The sequence below is a fragment of the Mesocricetus auratus genome, unplaced genomic scaffold, assembly GCF_017639785.1.
Source record: "Mesocricetus auratus isolate SY011 unplaced genomic scaffold, BCM_Maur_2.0 Super-Scaffold_6730, whole genome shotgun sequence".
NCBI lineage: Eukaryota > Metazoa > Chordata > Mammalia > Rodentia > Cricetidae > Mesocricetus > Mesocricetus auratus.
The window spans coordinates 91,001,918-91,020,905 of record NW_024429184.1 but is presented as its reverse complement, the minus strand read 5'-3'; the positions used below and the strand labels follow the sequence as shown (position 1 = coordinate 91,020,905).

At 37.9% G+C, this 18,988-nt stretch overlaps 1 protein-coding gene across 2 annotated transcripts in view; it reads left to right on the top strand.

The window, feature by feature from the left end:
• Positions 1 to 18,988, top strand: part of Wdr7 (WD repeat domain 7) — a 253,422-nt gene that overhangs the window by 198,569 nt on the left and 35,865 nt on the right. For both annotated transcript variants that reach the window (XM_013116796.3, XM_005074662.4), the window contains one exon: positions 10,135 to 10,234. In XM_013116796.3, the coding sequence (XP_012972250.1) occupies positions 10,135 to 10,234 (100 nt within the window). The remainder of the gene's footprint in view (positions 1 to 10,134; positions 10,235 to 18,988) is intronic.

Below are 18,988 nucleotides of genomic sequence, written 5' to 3'. Positions count from 1 at the left end.
TAAATGGGCACTTAAACCCTAGTAAAAAATTGCACACTGTCTACTTCAGAACACTGCATGAGCTCATTTTCAAGTGACTCCTCCAGACTTGTAATTTGTTCTTAGCCTGTTCGGTGATAAGTGATGGAACATAGAACAGCTTCTACCATAACTTCCAGTAAAATCCTTAAAATTAGTAGTTGTTTTGTACTTTAACTTGATACTGGCTGATTAAATGTGTTATTCATACCCCTGCTGGTAGGACTTCTCTCATTAATTTATTCCTATCCTTCACACCTAAAAATCTCCTTGGCAAGTTGTCTTGAGGTATTAAAAGCCTTCATGTTAAAATAAAACAAAATAGGACCTGGTTGCACTCAGTTGTAGAGCAACTTGCATGTGTCTCCTTGGGTTTAATATTATCAAGTATATTCATTCATATATAACTCTGGACCTTCTATCTGTATTCCATTGTACAGAAGAAGGTTGTTTAAAACAATATAAAGAATGAAAATTTAAGCTGGGTATGGTGGCCCACGCCTGCATCTGTACTTACCAAGTATAACCTTGACAAGTTACTTAAATTATTATTCATTGGTGTCTTTATGAGCAAAATGGAAATAATATTTACTATAGTTCTAGGACCAGACAATGAGGTTCCCATTTGTCAGCCATTACATAACACACTAGTAATTTTCTTCTCAAGTGTTATGTCCTGTGCACAGCCCCAGAAGCATTTCCTATTCTATGTTATGCAACCTAGCCATAGTATGCTGTGCTATAATAAGTAGTTCTTACCCCCAAGGAGTACCATAATTTACTCATTAACTACTCAACAAGAAGTATTTATTAACTACTTAACTATGTAAAACCATGACTGAAAATAGTAACTCACAAACAAACAAAATTCTTCAGCATCACCATCACAAGCTAGGACATCTTCTATTGGTCTTTTGAGCTGATACCTTCTGCTAGAAAATACCTACTAATGTGTATGTCCAAAATCTATACATCAGCCCCTGTGAAGGGTTCCTTTACTACAGCCATTTATCATGCCCACAAAAATATTTCAAGCATGTGCACAGCCTATAGGGTTAGAGTACATGGGGGAAGGTATGAAAATGGTTATAAAGTCACAGTATTATCCTTCATTGCAGCTGTGGTGTCTCTGTGACTGTGTTCTGAGGACCTACTCCTGAATCTCTCAGACTTGAAGAATACACAGTACATGGCTCTCAGAAGAGCTCCATGACACTGGTCCAGCCAAGAGGTGTGGACAGTTGCTTGTCACTTGTACTTCTTGTGCAAGTGACAGTGACCCATGCTTGCTTCACTGCAAAATTTCTGTAATTTTTTTTCTGGAGATTCAGTACCTGTGCTGGGAGTTAAATCTTTCTTCATTGTTTATTGAGAACACATCATGAATGTCTCAATCCTAGTCACTGTTCATGTTAAACAAAGGGATGCAGTATTCTGTTGGTTAAATTTTAAGGGGATTTTTCCTTACATTATTAATAAAGCTTGTATATGCTTATCCTGCAAAGTATAAACGTGTGGATCAATCTAAAAAAATATTGCATACAAATTAGAGTAAAAGTGCAGTGCCATTTATTTTCCCTCCTGTTGGCAAAAAACTTAAGAAATTTGATGATTCCAATGAGTGGGCATTTGGTGAGCATCTTAGGAACTTGGCATTTCCTATCTAAATTCTTTTTTTATTGTTTGTTTTGTTTTTTGGAGACAGGGTTTCTCTGTGGCTTTGGAGGTTGTCCTGGAACTAGCTCTTGTAGACCAGGCTGGTCTCAAACTCACAGAGATCCGCCTGCCTCTGCCTCTCGAGAGGCGGATCTCTGTGAGTTCGAGGCCGGGCTGGACCGATAGCCTCCAAAACAATACAGAGCAACCTTGTCTCGAAAAACCAAAAAAAATAAAAATAAAAATAAATAAATAAATAAATAAATAAATAAAATAAAAGTCTGTGCTACCAACGCCTGGCTTCCTATCTAAATTTTAAGTGTGCATATCATTTGATTCTACTTTAATTAATCTGTCCAGCAAAAATATTCACCTAGGTATTCAAAGATCCATGACATGCTATAGCCTAATTGTCTATTAGAAAAAGGGTAATTAAGTAGTGGAAGGCGTGCTCACTGAATGCAGTGCTGCTGTGAGGAAGATGCCTGTTATCCATGTGCCTGCTAGAGCAGCGTGTCCCTTACATCACAGCAGACACCTCCCTGCAGGGTGATACATATGAAGATCACCTGTTATCCATGTGCGCTGATAGAGCAGCGTGTCCCCACAACACAGCATACACTGCCCTATAGGGTGATATGTATGATGCTGTTGTCTTAAAGGTGGAAAACACTCATGAAAGTCTCTCAATATTTACTAGAGTATGAGAAGAAAAATGTATATTTTTATTATAATTTTAAATTATGATCATTCATGTTTATAATATGCAATGATCAAATTCAGGTAGTGAACATTTTCATCTCCTTAAGCATTATTTTCCAACTTTTGATTAATGCACAATAATTACACATATCTGTGGTAAAATGTGAGATTCAGATACATATGTTCTTACAAAACCAGGTAGTATTTCTATCTTTCTGTCATTACTTCATTTGGAGCCTTTAAGCCATCCTCTTCTTGTTATTCATAAAGTGTACAATAGTTTACTGTGGTCTGTAACCACTCTACTGTGCCACAGTGTTGTACAACACTAGAACCCTTTCTAGATACCTATAGTTTGGTTGTTACTATCCAAGTTTCCTAGTCCTCATTGCCTCCCACACTCCCCAACCTCTAGTAATCACCACTCTACATTCAGATGGTCGTTTTTAGCATTCTCATATGTACCTGTCTTTAGGTTTGATTCATTTCATGTAATATTATGTCTTCAGTTCCATCTGCACTGCAAATGGTAGGACACCATTCATTTTTATGGGTGAAGATACTCTGTTATAAATGGCACTTCTTAGTGTACTCATCCAATGATAATAGGGTAATTTTTTTTACTTTAGTGCTGTACATAGTTGAGTAATAAACACGGTATGCAGGTATTTAATTAATTTGATACTATCATTTCTTATTTTGGAACATCCATACTGGTCTTCATAATGACTGTACTAATTTATATTCCCACCATGTATGAGCTATTTCTCTACGTCCTTATCAGAATTTGCTATTTTTTTTGCCTTTTATAGCTATTTTTAACTTTAATGGGAGTGATATTTCATTATGCTTTTTTCTGTTACTAATTTTAATTCTAAAAATTCATAGTATGCAGTTGTGCATACTAATGGGATTTCATGTGATATTTTGATATGTGTGTGTACATTGCATAATGTTTTAAAATACCTAACTCCTGAGGTTAAATGTGCCCATCTCCTCAAATATCTATCATTTGTTTGTAGAATATTCAAAAGCTTTAATTTAAATTTATATATTGATTATAATTATGCATATATGTTAAATGTGCTTACAATGAATATACATATTAGTTTTTTGATGAGTTTTTTTAGTGTATTGCTTTAACCTTTAAGAAGAATAAAAAGCTTAAGGATTACTTAACTCAATATCAATAAACTTTAAAAGCAACTAGGTTCAGATTTGCTTATAATGTATTATGAGGTTTGCATAACAAATACTTAAGATAGTGCCTGATATGCATAGTTAGGACTCTGTATGGTAACTACATTTACATGTGGTCGATTACACTTTATATATGCAATGTGTCACATACTCTTGCAGATTTAAACTAAAAATTAATTCTGTGTTAGGCAAAGAACATTTCTTGTTGCATCTTGAATGATGTCATCTAATATCATAGGATAATTGCAGATTAACAAAGTCATGGTTAAGTAATTGTATAGGTTTCTGTCTTTCTCTCAAATCAAAAATTTTTGTCAGAGGTTGCATGTTTTCCTTTTCTTATCTGTTTTAAATTTTAAAGGTTTTCTTTTCTTTTTTTCCTTTTATTGAGCATACATCTTTTTTCCATATAATATATCCTGATTATAGTTTCCCCTCGCTCTACTCCTCCCAGTTCATCCTCATCTCCCCTTCCCTCTGGATTCACTCCCTTTCTGTTTTTCTAATAGGTAACAACCAAATGTGACAAAATGAAATACAAGAATATTAAGCAAAAATTATCGTATCTAAGTTGATGAACCTAATAGGAGGGAAAGAGTCCCAACAGCAGGCACAAGAGACAGAGACCTACTTGTTCTGACACCTGAGAGCCCAATAAACATACTTAGATAAAAGCTGTAATATATATGCAAAGGACCTGGTGTAGACCCATGTAGGTCTTGTTCATACTGCTTAGTCTCAATGAACTCATAGTGCTTTGCTTAGTTGATTCAAAAGGCTTTCTTCTAGTGTCCTCCATCCCCCCAGACTCTTACAATCTTTCCATCTCCTCTTCCTTGGGACTCCCTTACCTCTGAGTGGAGGGATTTAAAGGAGACCTGCCATTTAAACTCTCAGTCTATATATATAATGTTTGACTGTGTCATCTGTTCCCATCTGTTGTCCACGGAAATCTCTCCAACAATAATTGAATACAGCAGAATATAGTTACGAGTCATTTTATTGATTTAAAAAATTTTTTAGATCAGTAATATTTGGTTTTACCTTAGGTAGGTCTCTGGGCTACCTAGTCTCTGGTTCTTAGTTACCTAAGCAGTGTTGGGAATGGGTTCTTTCTATGGACTGGGCCTTAAGTCAAATCCGACATTGGTTGGTTATCCACAAGCTCTGTGTCACATCACCCTAGCATATTTTGCAGACAGCATAGGTTGTAGGTTATAGGTTTTATGACTGGGTTTTATTTTTTATTAAAAAATTATGCAATATATTTTGATCATGTTTTCCCTTTCCCAACTCTTCCCAGATCATCATCCCATACAACTTTATATCCACTCTCACTCTCTCTCAAAACAACAGAAACTAGAAATGAAAACTAAAAACAAAACAAATAAGCAAAGAACCAATAAGACAAAATATGCCAAAACAAAACCGAAAGTCCACAAAAATATAACCAGGTTCATTTTGTGATGGCCATCTGCTGAAAATGGGGTCTTCAAGGAGTGTGGTTGCTGTAAGTAGTGACACACCATTAGAGAAAACTGATTTTTTCCTTTGCCAGCAGGTATCATTTGTGAAATACTTCTTGGTTAAGGGTGGGACCTTATGTCCACTTCTCCCATCTCAGCTCTAAGACCCCATCTGCCTTGAACCTGTATAGACTGTCACATTCTCTGTGAATCCAAAAGTGTATCACTCCTGTTGAATCTGGAAGTCACTGTTTCTTTGGAGTTCTCCATCACCCCTGGTATTATAATATTCCTGCTTGCTCTTTCACATAAATCCCTGAGTCTCTTGAGAAGGTGGGTATTGATAAAGGTATTCCATTCCATACCTCACTCTATGAACACTGTCCAGTTATGGGTCTCTTGTGTTTTTTCCCACCTACTGCTAGAAAATTTTATCTGGTGAGGTACTGGTCCATGGACTCAGGAATACATCATTAGGAGTCATTTTATTGCCATATTCCTTTTATTTTGAGACAGACTCCCACTATGTAACCCTTAGTGACCTAGAACTTGCTACATAGAAAAGACTGCTCTTAAACTTTCTGAGATCCTCTGTCTCCTGAGTGCCGGAATTACAGGTGTGAACTTCTGTGTTCAGTGAGGGTCATTTTCAGTAAAAATAAAAATCTATCAATTCAAAGAAAAGCATAAAATGGAAAATGCCACAGTTGTTTGGAGGTGAATTATCAAGCAAAGGGAGATCTTGGACTAGAGTTCACATTATGTTTTAGATCACAGGCTACCCCTGTGGTGTGGGTATACCCCATTGTGAGTTGCTCCTGAATAGCTGAATTCACAAATGCAGCTTTGGAGAACTGAATTGTTCCATTACTCCCCAAAAGCCTGTTTCACTATTTAATACTGAATTTTAATTATGTCTTGTATGACAATATTACATTCACTGAAATTAGTATGTAGTAGTATTAGCATTTTACAAATTCTTAGAATCATTTTTTCCCTAGGAAAATGAAAAATACATTTCATTGTACATGTCATCATCTAGACTACTTATATTCATCTTTGAAAATTTCAGCCTATGCAGTTATTTCTAGCCTCAACAGATGGCTAAGCTATAACTGTCAGTTTTTCTGCCAAGGTACCTAGGCTTCAGGACCTTAGCAGATAACATTATAAATCTGCCATTGTTTATCCTCATCAAAAAAAATTGTAAAGGATCACTAGTCAGTAGGCATAATTCTCAATTTCTGCTTGACTTTTGGTGGCAATTTTTATTTCCCTTATGTTGACCTAAATTGTTATTTTAGACCCTATGGAAAATTAATTCATCTTAAAAATTACCATTTACCACAGTTTGCATACTGCTCATTAAAGGATAAGCATTGTGTGTAGATAGATCTTAACTGCATTAAACTTCTCACTATTGCAGCTTGCTTGCTTGTGCCGTATTTAAGCCCCAGTGAAAAGCAGTCTCTGACGGAGGAACAAGCAACTTTTAATCCATTAAAAAGCAAAAAAATCACTGTTAAATATTTCAGAGGTGATAAATAAAGTTTAAAAATAGGATATCGTGTTAAAGAGCAACAGGAAAGGGCTACTGTAGCAAACAAGGTGGTTCCTGAAGACATTCTTTATGAAGATAACCTAGAATGGGGCCTTAGTGAAGTGAGCGCATGAGCAGCTGGGATAGTGGACCATTGAGATTTTCCAGGAACTAGGAGCAGCAAGACTTTAAAATGGGAGCACTGTGAGCATAGCCAAGAGTGTGCAAGGGGATGACCATTCCTAGAATGGAATAAGCAAAAGGAACCCAAGGTGAGGCCCCAGTATGTCAAGGCTTTGAAGGACAACTGTGAACAAAAAATGGTGTGATGTAATTCATAGTTGACAAGAATCATAAGCTGCATGTGGACAATAACTGAAGTCCGGAGCCCGAGTCTTCAGACATTTCAGATAATAACCACCTTGACCCTAGCAACAAACACCTTTTCCATCAATACCCAGTTCCTTCCTCTTGCTAGTGCATGCTCTGATTGGACAGTTACCTTTGATGCCAGGTAGATGATAAGTACTAACCTGGGTGTGGTAGCTCTGTCAACTTGACACAATTGCCAACTCAGTGTCTTGTAACCATCACAGTGACTTGAACACAGAGATTCCAAGGTTCTAGAAAAACTTGGAACTTTTCTGGTGACTGGGTGAAGATAAGAACGATATTAAAAACTTTAATGGACTCTTGCCTTAACCTCTTGATGCCATCAGAGGTGAGGACACATGAAGCATATCTCACCATCACTAGGACTGTCAGAATTGCTTCCAGAAGAAAGTACTCTAGTGCATGGGGAACCCCAGAGGCCTCAGCATTTGGTGACTTCCTGCAGCAGCAGACTAACATATGTGAGAATAATTTTTAGTATTACAAGAACCAGAAAGGGAATTTTAATACAAAACTCTGAGCCAAAACCAGGCCATGAGACTGTCATTGCCCAGAAATCTTTAAGGTGTTTTTTTTTTTTAGAAGTGTTAGTAAAGTAGTAAATTACAAAGAATGAAAAATGCTAGAACTGTAATATATGGTCCTTTCAGGCAGACCAAAGATTTGATACCAAGAATAGATTTAATCTTTTTTATCCAATAAATAATGGTGTTTGTAGATGATATAGAAGGATGGGGTTGATATCCAAAGCATAAAGATTAGGTAATGTAACAAAACTTTTAGCTTAAGATTCTGTCATCACAAATGCGTTTTGTTTTGAAAAATGTTATTTTGGAGGTGATAATATTGTTTTGCAGTAGGATTTTGGCAGTATAGCTATTAAATTTTTGAAAATAATAATAGATAAAATGCCACTGTAAATTTTATTTCTCTATAGTCATTAACTACAATGAATAAATGTTTGTTAAAATGTGTGCAATATTAAGTTTCATGTTACTGTAAAGATATGTAAATTATATGTGCAGAGATGAATGCCAGTATTAACACTGATATAGCTACAATGACACCCAATGCTCAGACAGATATAGTACTAATATCAAACATCAACTGTTTTAAAACTCTTCTAAAGTACATTAATTTTCATTTATAAGAACATTAGATTTTTAAGTATAGATTTCCATTCTTTATTGAAGGAGAATAATATACTACTTTCTGTGAACACTGTGGTTAGCAGAGCATTTGCAAGTATTGTCTGACTTCCATGTTATCAAAAATGAAGCCCTACCCTTCCACAAAGCTGCTGATAACTTTCAAATTTGTCTCCCTTAACCTCTTTTTCCTACAATTACAGAGTTGTCCTGTATCTTACCTCAAAAATACATTGGAGTTTTTCTCTGTTTTGTCTGCCTTGAAGAAGAATAAACATTGGGTTTTGTGTGGCTGTGATAAAACCTGGGGAGGAAAGGATTTATTTCCCCTTACAGCTTGTAGCCCATCATCGGGGAAGTCAAGGCAGACACTTGAGGAAAGGAACTGAAGTAAAGAGCACAGAAGGATGCTGCTTACTGCTCCATGGCTTACTCAGCTTTTCTTATACAACTTGGGATCACTTGCATCCAGGTGGCACCGCCTGCAGTGAGCTGGTCCCTCCCATATCAATCTAATCCAGGAAATACCCCAAAGGGCAAGCCAATGGATGCAGTTCCTCAATTGGGGGTCTCTTTTCCCAAGCGAGTCTGTTTGTATAAAGCTGATGGCAACTAAGCAGTGCAAGGAAGTTTATTGCACTCTACTTTATATTAAAAGGGTCCCCCTGGCTTTCTTATGCAACTTAGGATCAGATGCTAAAGGATGCTAGCATCCAGGGTGGCCTCGTCCCTTCCTTATCAATCAGTAACCAAGAAAATGCTCTATAGGCTTGCCTACAGGCCAATCTTATGGAAGCATTTTCTTGACTGAGAGTTCTTCCAAATTGATACAAAAATTAACCAACACAGAAAGTTTATGGGAGCAAAGGAGGGCACAGGAAATAATGTGATTGGCAAAATGTTTTCAGATAGACTATTTACTGAAGCCCTCATCTCCTAAATAGCTCACTGAAACCATGTGAAATGAGACGTATACTTAAAAGTCTGTGAATATATACAAAGTGAGTTCCAAAGCCACAGAGAAACCCTGTCTTGAAAAACCAAAAAAAAAAGAAAAAGAAAAAGAAAAACCAAAAGTCTGTGAATATAAAAATGAGACCTGATTTACCCTTCCAGTACTACCCTCACCCATAGATGCCAACCATATGGACTTGAAATCAGTATGCCAGGGCTTATATCTGAAATTCAAATACCTAATCCACTCCTGAAAACCTTCATGCCATCTACACAAAATTTGCTTTTATTCAGTGGGACAAAAAAACCTAATATGCTGGTAAATCTAGTAAATGTAGACGATTTTGGAAATTTTCAGAAATTTATTTTAAAATAATGATGAGAATCCAGGAAACATGCTATTCATGTGGCTTATTGTTATTCTTTGGAAATGTATATTCCATTAGTTAGGTAACAAGATATGAGCATAATTATATTGAATATGTGAGTCTTTCAAAACCTTTCTCGCTTCTGCTCAAATAAAAATGTTTACATACGTTTTCATAAAAACTGGATTTTCATATTTATTTTTTTGCCTTTGGCCATTTATGCCTAGAAATTTCAAGTGTATTTATGATTATAAAATTGTTTGCTACCTAAAATAATTTTTATAGACATGGTCTTAAAGTTCTTGCTAGCCTGGAACTTCCAGTGTAGTCCACGCTGACCCAAACATGCATCAATCTTCTTGCCTCAGCCTTCCGAGTGCTGGGTTTATAGATGTGATCTACTAGAGCTGGCTGATAATTCATCAGCAGGCTGGTGTTCTCCATGACTTCCATTTTAGTTGATTTTTCAAAAGTACTCATTACTAAAAGGAAACATTTTTAATCTCCATATGTTGATTAGAAATAAAGGAGATATAAACATATTAAAGCTTTATAAACATACATGTATATATTTTATATATGTGTGCGCACATGTGTCATGTTGGCTTTAATCTTTGACAGTACTGTTTTTTGTGCAGGCAATCTCACCTGGCTTTTTGTTTTTGTTATTGTGAAAATGTTCAATTCAGGTTCTACATGGTCAGCTATTATGAACGGAGTCACAGAATTGCAGTTGGAGCACGCCATGGCTCAGTGGCCCTGTATGACATCCGGACTGGAAAATGTCAGGTAAATAAATCATTGTGACTTCCTCTCCATGAAGTTATTGAAGGGAGTAAGAGACCAGCACTTCACCAGGTGACAGACTGAGCTGCTGGAACATTATGGATAATGTGTAAGAGATCAATAGTTTAATGAAGGACTCAGAATATAGAGCCCTACTATCTTTATTCCCAGGGCTTGGAACTGCCACGATGGGTTCACAGTGGAGCTCAGAATGAGAAGGCACTTCTCATGATTGATTTTACAATATATCTCTTCCTTTGTTCAGCATTGTCTGGTTTTCTTACTTCTGACATGTTTCCTGAAAAAAGTTTGATGCTACATGTAAGGACGTGATGACTGAGTGAAAATTAATTTTGAGACAGTAATCTAGTCATACAACAAATCACAATAGCATTTAATACAGCTCTGAGAATGGGTACTCTGTTTTCATAATAGTGTACCATTTTCTTAACTTTTATACTACATTTTATGATTTTATAATATTACATTGTTCATGAAAATATTTTCTTGGCTTTGATCTTGTTTACCTGGTTTTCAAAATATATACAGTGGGTAGAGGGGGCTAGTATGTCCCCATTTGGATATGAAGGTTGGGTTTTAAATGACCCTTTTTCAGAATCACACTATTAGCTAACAGCAAAGCCAGGGCTAAATTCTACCAAGGTCCTCGTTAGCATGTTTGATGCTTGAAAGTGCCGTGTCATACCTTTCCCTGTTTCAGTATAACATTTAGTGTTGCTGATTTCATACTGTACAGAGGGGATATAAGAAATCTGTAAGAGTGTCTAACAGTTTAGATTATCTCTTTGATGTAATAAACTGTTAATCTAATGCCCCCCCCCTTCAAAGTCTGGTAACCTGCCATGAAATAGTTGTGAGACATGATAACAAGTGCTAGGGTTAAAAGTTTCAAGTTTCAGACAAGTGTAGAGGATGCTGTTTGAATATAAAATATATTTCTCTGTGGATACCTCTAAGAGTAGACATTGTGCATAGAGTATATGCCATGGCCATACTTGTTTAGCCTCTAACTGTTGTGTTTCCTCTTCAAGCCCACTCTGATGCTATGTTGCTTCCCTCTTAGCTCTCGTTGAAATCAATGAAAACACTCTGAAGCTTGCTTAAAGATTAAGTTTTGTGTTTTTATATGATTCTTTCAAAAAGGATTCTTCAAACAGCATTTCCAAAATATCTTTTTTTTAACCTTTATTTGTTTTGTGTGGGAGCAGAGGGCACAGCACATGTGTGGAGATCAGAGAAAACCTAAGGGAGTCAATTCTCTCCTTCTAGAAGGGGGGTTCTGAGAATCAAATGTAGGCTGTCAGACTTGGCAGCAAGGGCCTTTACCCCTTGAGCCATATGCCAGGCCCCAGAAGATCTTCTAAGAACTTTCTTATTCAAAGATTGGCAACTTTTAAAAAATGTTATAGCATTTCTTTTATTACTGCTATACTATTAGAGTCTTTTTGAATAAAGTTATTTTAAAATATATAGTAGACCTTTTTCAAACAGCTTTCGGTTTGTGGCAAAATGGAATGAAGTATATAGATGCTTACTATATATCCACTGCACTTACACAGTGCATGACCTCCCTCCTAGCCATCTCCTTCACCAGAGTGGTACCCTGGCATTGTAGGGAAGACCAGACTTTCCTCAGAGGTTTCATGGTTGCAGCTCCTAAAACAAATTGGCAGTAGATGCAAGAGGCCACACTTGCACACTTATTACCACAAACACAAATGTCAAAGCCATGTGATGCATGAAACTCACAGACAGGCCAGATGACTGGGGCTATCTTATCTTCATAGTAGGAGACTGAATACAGTCAGGGACAGTATTCTTCTAGATTCTGGGTGTGGTGTTGATGCTCACTGTTCCTTCTGTGACATAGGTTAGATCTTCCTTAGGTAGTGAGACTATAAACATGGAAAGTCATGTGTTCACTGATGGACCTGATATTTGTTTGGTTAGAAAACTGAACTGGGAAAGCCCTTTTCTTCATTTTTTGATCTACATCCAGAGCAGCATATGGGGACAGGGGAGATCTTTTCTAAGACCCAACAATTATAATTGATAAACCCACACTTGACTTTTTCAAGCAGTCAGTAGTTTGCATTGGGGTCCTCTCCTGCTGCTCTGTATAGACATATTTGAACAAATGCACCATGAAATATTTCTAGCACTATTGTGACATACAGAAGAGTTTCACTGCCCTAAAAATCATCATCTCTGTAATTTTTAGGCATATTTTATTATTTTCAGTAGCTGTTGCTGTCCGTACATTGCTAAGTCATAAATGTGTGTATCTGGTTACCCGAATATTTGAAACTATTTCCCACATATGTATATGAGCAGTATTTTCTCCACAAAGACACTTGTTTCTCAAACTGACCATCAGACAATGGGAACTATGGACCCCAAAGAAACAGGAATTCCTCCAGCAATCTCATGCTTGGAGAAGGAAAGAGGAACTTCTCTCCTGGAAAGAGACTCTAACAACTTGTCAGACAGTGGTGGGTGGGACCACACCTTGACCAGAACTACTTAGATGTGTTTATGCTTGGCCTTCTGAACTCTCTCACTTCAGGACCTCCAAGGGACTTGAAGATTCTCTGGGTCTCTTTGTACCTCTTCCCAATGTGGGCACATTGCATAAATGTCCTTTATCTGGTTTCCACAATTAATTTGGCTCTTTTAATTGGCATATTAAGAACTGGTGGCTGAACCTGACCCCCAAGTTCAACATTACAGCATGACTTTTGAACACATAAGTTCTCATTGAAAATGAAACTTCATACTTGGCCTGATTGTCTTCTAACTTGTTTGATGTGGTGAGAGAGACAGAGCCAGAGAGAGGGAACACAAGGAAGTCAGAAAACTTGTTTTCAAGAGTTGGCTCTTCTACCATGTTTTAAAGCAATCTCCTATTGTTTCTTCTGCGATCCTAGCCCTTTCTCTTCTCTCCACCTCCTATGTTGCTATAGGAGTGCTGAGATTACAGAAGCCCATCACTTCTTCTGGCTTTTAATGTAAGTTCTGGGGATCAAACTCAGGTCAACAAGTTTGCACAGTAAGCATTTTTACCCACTGAACCATCCCTGGCTCCACAGTTGGCCTGTTTTGCTTCCTGTGTTTGTCATCTCAGATAATAGACTGTTTATTCATCAATTTATAATTTATCATTTGTTCTGATTATTTTTTAAATTAAAATAGCTTATCACTGTGCTAGACAGCATATTACATGCAAGAAATCACAAAATAAATGAGTATGTCCATCAGGGAACCACCGGTGGCAAAGACGAACACACCATCTGGCTAAAGCATTGTGATCAGTGTTTGAAGGAGGCAAGCCCATAGAGCATGGAGGAATACCACCCTAAATTTATGCAGGAATCTTAGGAGCACTTATCTGGAAAAGCTGCCTTTGAAGGAAGATGTCTGAACAGAGAGCCCTGAACAGTGAGGGCTCAGGCAAAGGAGGGGAGTGAGAGAGACAATATTCCAGGAAGAAGATGTGACATATATAAAGCTCAGAAGTTTAGGGCACACAGCGAATGCCTGCTTATCAGAAATCTCACATGTGCTGTCCTGGGGACATGGAAGTGGCCCATGTAATAGCAAGCAGTGCTGACCTGGGCATTGCACCAGGAGTTACACATGTGACAAGTGTGACTCCAATGCACAAGAGGAAATATATCTTATCTGTGACTTACTAAATGCTTACTCAGCATAGCTTTGTTAATGAGTTGTATAATGTTACCTAAGTTCCAAAGAGATAGCTAAATACTGACATTTTTCATGTAACTAAAATAGTACTTATAAGAAAAAGGAACTTGGTGAGCTCGCCGAGTGTTTTTGGTGTGGGACTTAAAGTGTTTTATGAAAATAAGCCCTTGTGAGTTTTCTAAAATACACTTAATTATGGCAAATACTCTGAAGTAGTAGACATCAAAAGCAAGCTAATATTCGCGTCTGAACAGACATGCTGACTGGCACACCTATAAGGACAGAGGTTCAGAAGACACTCTATTGTCCGTGAGGATAACAATGGTTTGACTTCTAGTTAGAGAGTGCAGTGGACCTTAAGGGATGGTAAGATTGATGTTTCTATAATGCTTATCGTTGACATTTTAGGTATTTCCTCCATGCTCTTTCAGCAGCTGCTTTTATAGCAGGTGCTTCCTATGACATTCTGGAGCAACAAGCAGAAATATAGCGTCAGGGACGATAATAAGATGAATGGCTGGAGAACACAATGGCTGCCTGACACCCTTGAAGAATTACCTAGTAGACTTCCTGTCCTAATAGCGAAATACTATTTAGAGAAGAATCTCTAAGAAACAGATTCCCCCAAACAGTGCTGGAATTTAGACTGTTGTTCTGAAACCTTCAGTATCTTCAAATAGTGTTTCAAAGTGACTATACAGGGCAATTGTTTTTCTTACCCCACTTCTCATGCCAGCCTCAAACTTGGAATATTAGTGAACCATAACTTTACACCAATAGAGAAAATTAAATCCTTAGCAATGCCTTGCATTTTTACAAACCCAGTAGCTGAAAAAAGCATTTCAAAATTCTTGCAAAAGTATTGAGTAAGCCGTGCGTTGGTGGCACACGCCTTTAATCCCAGCACTCGGGAGGCAGAGGCAGGCGGATCTCTGTAAGTTCGAGACCAGCCTGGACTACCAAGCGATTTCCAGGACAGCCTCCAAAGCCACAGAGAAACCCTGTCTCGAAAAACCAAAAAAAAAAAAAAAAAAAAAAGTATTGAGTAGACTAAAAAAAAATTGCTTTCTTTTTTCCTTAAGTTTGTGTTTTGAGACAGAGTCTAACAGTATAATGCAGGCTGACCTGGAGCTTACTATGTAGAATAGGATGGCCTTGAACTAACAGAAGTCCTCCTGACTCAGCCTTACAAGTGCTGTGATTACAGGAACCCTGCTTAAAATTTCTTTCAATCCTGAGAATTCTCATCATTTCATTCACATTTCTCAGTAACATTCAGTTCCCACATTGCCATTTTCTTCCTCCCTTTCCACATATAAAAATAAAATAAGATGGAGAGATGGTTCAGTGGCTACAAGCACTTGCTGTTGTTTAGAGGACCTGGGTTTGATTCTCAGCAGCCATGTGGTGATTCACAACTATTTGCAATTCCAGTTACCAGGAATCCAATGCCTTTGCCTGGCCTCCATGGGCACTGTACACATATAGTACTTATAAATATATGCAAGCAAACACTCATGCACATTAAGAAGAATTAATATTTTTAAAGTAGAAATGTACATATGTGTATATATGTATGAATGTATAAATTTTTTCCTTATATAAATAATTATGAAATAGTTGAGGAGCCATAGTGCAGTTTTCCCTCATGGTCCAGGACTCTCGGATTCTGGAGTTTATTATATGTGAAATAGTGTAGGATTTGCATTTAACAGATGTATCTCATCTCATATACTTAAAGAATTTTTTATTCATTCATATTATCTTCTAGCCTGTGAACACTGTGTAAACAGTAGATAAACTGTTTTGTCAAAGGAATAATGCAAAAGGCTACCATCACATAGAATACAGATGTGGTGTTTTGACTTTTAGAACATTTTTATCCCACAACTGGTTGAATCTATGAGTGCACAAAGCCTACAGATATATAGAGGCCAACTGCCCACTGAATGTACTCAGGAGTTACTGCTACATATTCTTTATATCTATTCCTGTTCTGTCAGCAGCTTAAAACAAGGTCTAGGCTAGGAGTTGCTCAATAAATATTCTCTCAAATATGTATTTCTTGGTAGGTTGTAGGAGCTGTTTGGGGGGAAGTGGTCAGGATTTGGTAGCTCCTAATGGAGCCCTGGTATAGTGGGAGATGAGGCACACAGTTGTCTAACACCTGGGTCCAGCAGTCAGTTCAGAGATTGCTCCATCAATCAAAAAATATTGTTCAAGCATGAAATCATATAAATTGATACATTTTTTAAACATTGCATTTTAATTTAATGTCATTTTTCCCATGTCCTCTAATACGTGACCAAGTATTTCTCTTTCTTCCTCTTGGGTAATTTTCTTAGAGTGAACTGAGAAATTAAAAACACTTACAAATAGGATGGCAAGATGACTTAGTAGGTAAAGGCACCTGCCAATAAGCCAGATGACTTGAGTTCAGTCCCCAGGACCCACAAGGCAGAGAGAACTGACCAATACAAGTTGTCCTCTGACCACCACATGCTTGCAATAGCATGCCATTTCTACATCCAAAATCAATGAATGCGAATATGATTTAAAATCACAAAGCAGCCTCAGTATAATCCTAGACATTCATACTTTGCCTTGTCACCATCATCTCATTTAAGCCTAATTTCATGTTTTAAACATATGTCCCTTACAGAGCTCTCTTCTCATGCTTACTGTATGATTTTCTGTGTTTACTACAGCAACAGAATTTATATAGGCAATCACAACTAACATTAGCTTTAGCTCTGAGGTAGGCTATTTGGAAAACAAAGAGGCCTAAAGAATGGACTTAACAGACAGAACCCTACCAGTAACTGGCATGCCTCATAGGTGTTCCAGCTAGGCTGGTGGAAATGGAACAAAAGAGAACCTCAGTGACTGCTGAACTTAGTGAGGCCATTCTGCCCTTCTGCTGTCAACACATGATGGCTAGAAGGGTAACGTGGTGTTAGAACACACAGAAAGGACTGGCTTATCTGTGGGCACCTGTGTGTACAGTCTGGTAGGAGGGTGCCACGGTGGAAATGTCCTGTGTTCCAATGAACCTCATAGGTCACACAGGAAGAGAGGGCAGACTCAGTGGAGGGACAAGAGCAGACAGAAACTCCTGAAAGACATACTGTTGTAACTGACCCACGAGGAGGTGTTCCTCACATGGCTGCACAAGGAGGACTTTGCAGAGAGGATGAAATGTCAGCAAAAGCTTGGAAGTATCATGTAGCTTATGGTGCATTGCAGAAGCTGTCAGGATTTGGAAATACCTAGAGGAAAGGTGTAAGAATGCGAGTGTGCTAAAGAAGGAGGGGTAAGAAGGCTGACAGTGTATGTGTGTGTGCGTGCATATGTGTGTATGCACAATTGTGTATGTGTGTGTACATGCATGTATGTGTGTGTTACTAACTATAACCCACTCCTTCTGTATAGTGTTACTTGTGTGCATATAGTGTTACTTGTATGTATATGTTTTCAGGGCTGACCATTTGGTACTGGATAACCAATTGGTGTGCTTCTCCCTGGGGAAGACTATTTCATTCTCAGCCTTCCTTAGTTGCCTGTAATTCTTTGGTTGGGTTGAGGCCTTGTGGGCTGTCCCTGGTCTACTTTGGCATGTCTATCAGTGTCTTCCTTGTACCATTCATGTTTAGGCATTTGTTAAAACCTAAAAACATACCCACAGGAAATATCTTACGACCAAATAAACATTAATAATGAACTTAGAAGTCTCATTTTGCCCTTGGGGACACAGAAAGAGTACACTGAGGTTAGAGTGCAGGGTGTATCCCAGAGACTTGGCTCCTACCCATTCAGTTACACTCAGGGGCCTGGGCCAGTGACTAGTGAGAAGGTGCAGGCCTGCCATGGGAACCTTCTAGTCCCCATTCCTCCACCCAGCTGGGTGGCTACACTGTGAAGCTTATTTCTGGGGTCCTGTGAAGAAATTGTCCTAATCTAGAATATTTACTCTTCAGAACAAGGCAGTCTAAGCATAGTCTATTCCAAAGAATGAGATAAGCAAAGAGCCCTCAGTAAAATGGCTGTCACACCAACCAGGGGCCCTTTTCTCACACATATTGAAGGTGGCCCTTTGTAGTTAGAGGACCAGCTCCCACAAGCCTCTTTGCAGTTCCCCGGGTGAAAGCTCAGCATATGGCACCGTTACTATGTTGCTGTAATTTATGTAAATGTCTTGTCAGAGATGAATTAAAACTTAGAGCAGTAAATCTACAAGGACACAGCTATAACTCACACAGATATATTGCTTATAGAAACGTATATCAAGCCTCTGGAATTACTGCCTCCTCAGTAGTCAGAGGTTAAAGAAGGTAGCAGCTTACATGCCGTTATACATAGACAGCAGTTTGTCATTATTTGGGAGTGTGATGAATGCAAAATACAAGCACGTCCTTCACTGAACTGTCTAATCCTACATTTCAGCACCAAAGAGAAACAAGGAAATTCACTCTTAAGCCCATTTGTTAACCTAATTTTCTGAGCCTGAAGTTGTTAGGTCTGAAACCCTATTTATACATTTGTAATACTAACCATGACTGCTTTTGTGCAATAATCATGTGTGTAATACATTCATTCAGCATACACTGATTACCAACTGTATGTCAAGCACAAAATCATCTTTTTAGAGGATGAAATAATTTCATCCCACATCCTTATTTTTGCAAAAGAAGTGAGGCCAGAAAATTCAGGTGCTTTACATAAATGTGAGAAAGTATGTTTGAAAAATCAAAAGGCCATTCACAATAAAATAATCATTAATTATAATGCAAAGCCAGCAAGTCCTTTATATAGAAATGTATATGTGCTTAGCATAGTGTGTCTGGCTATCTAAGAGTTCATTGCACATTCACTATGTATTGAGATCCAGGGTTCTTCTTTGCAAACCTGAATCAGAACCCATGAGGCAGAGACCCAGGCATCTCTATCTTATAGAACACCTCTAGGTAAGTCTGTGGCAGACTAGAGGTTAGAAACTCTGGTGTGGGGAAAACTAGCATGTGAACTATTATG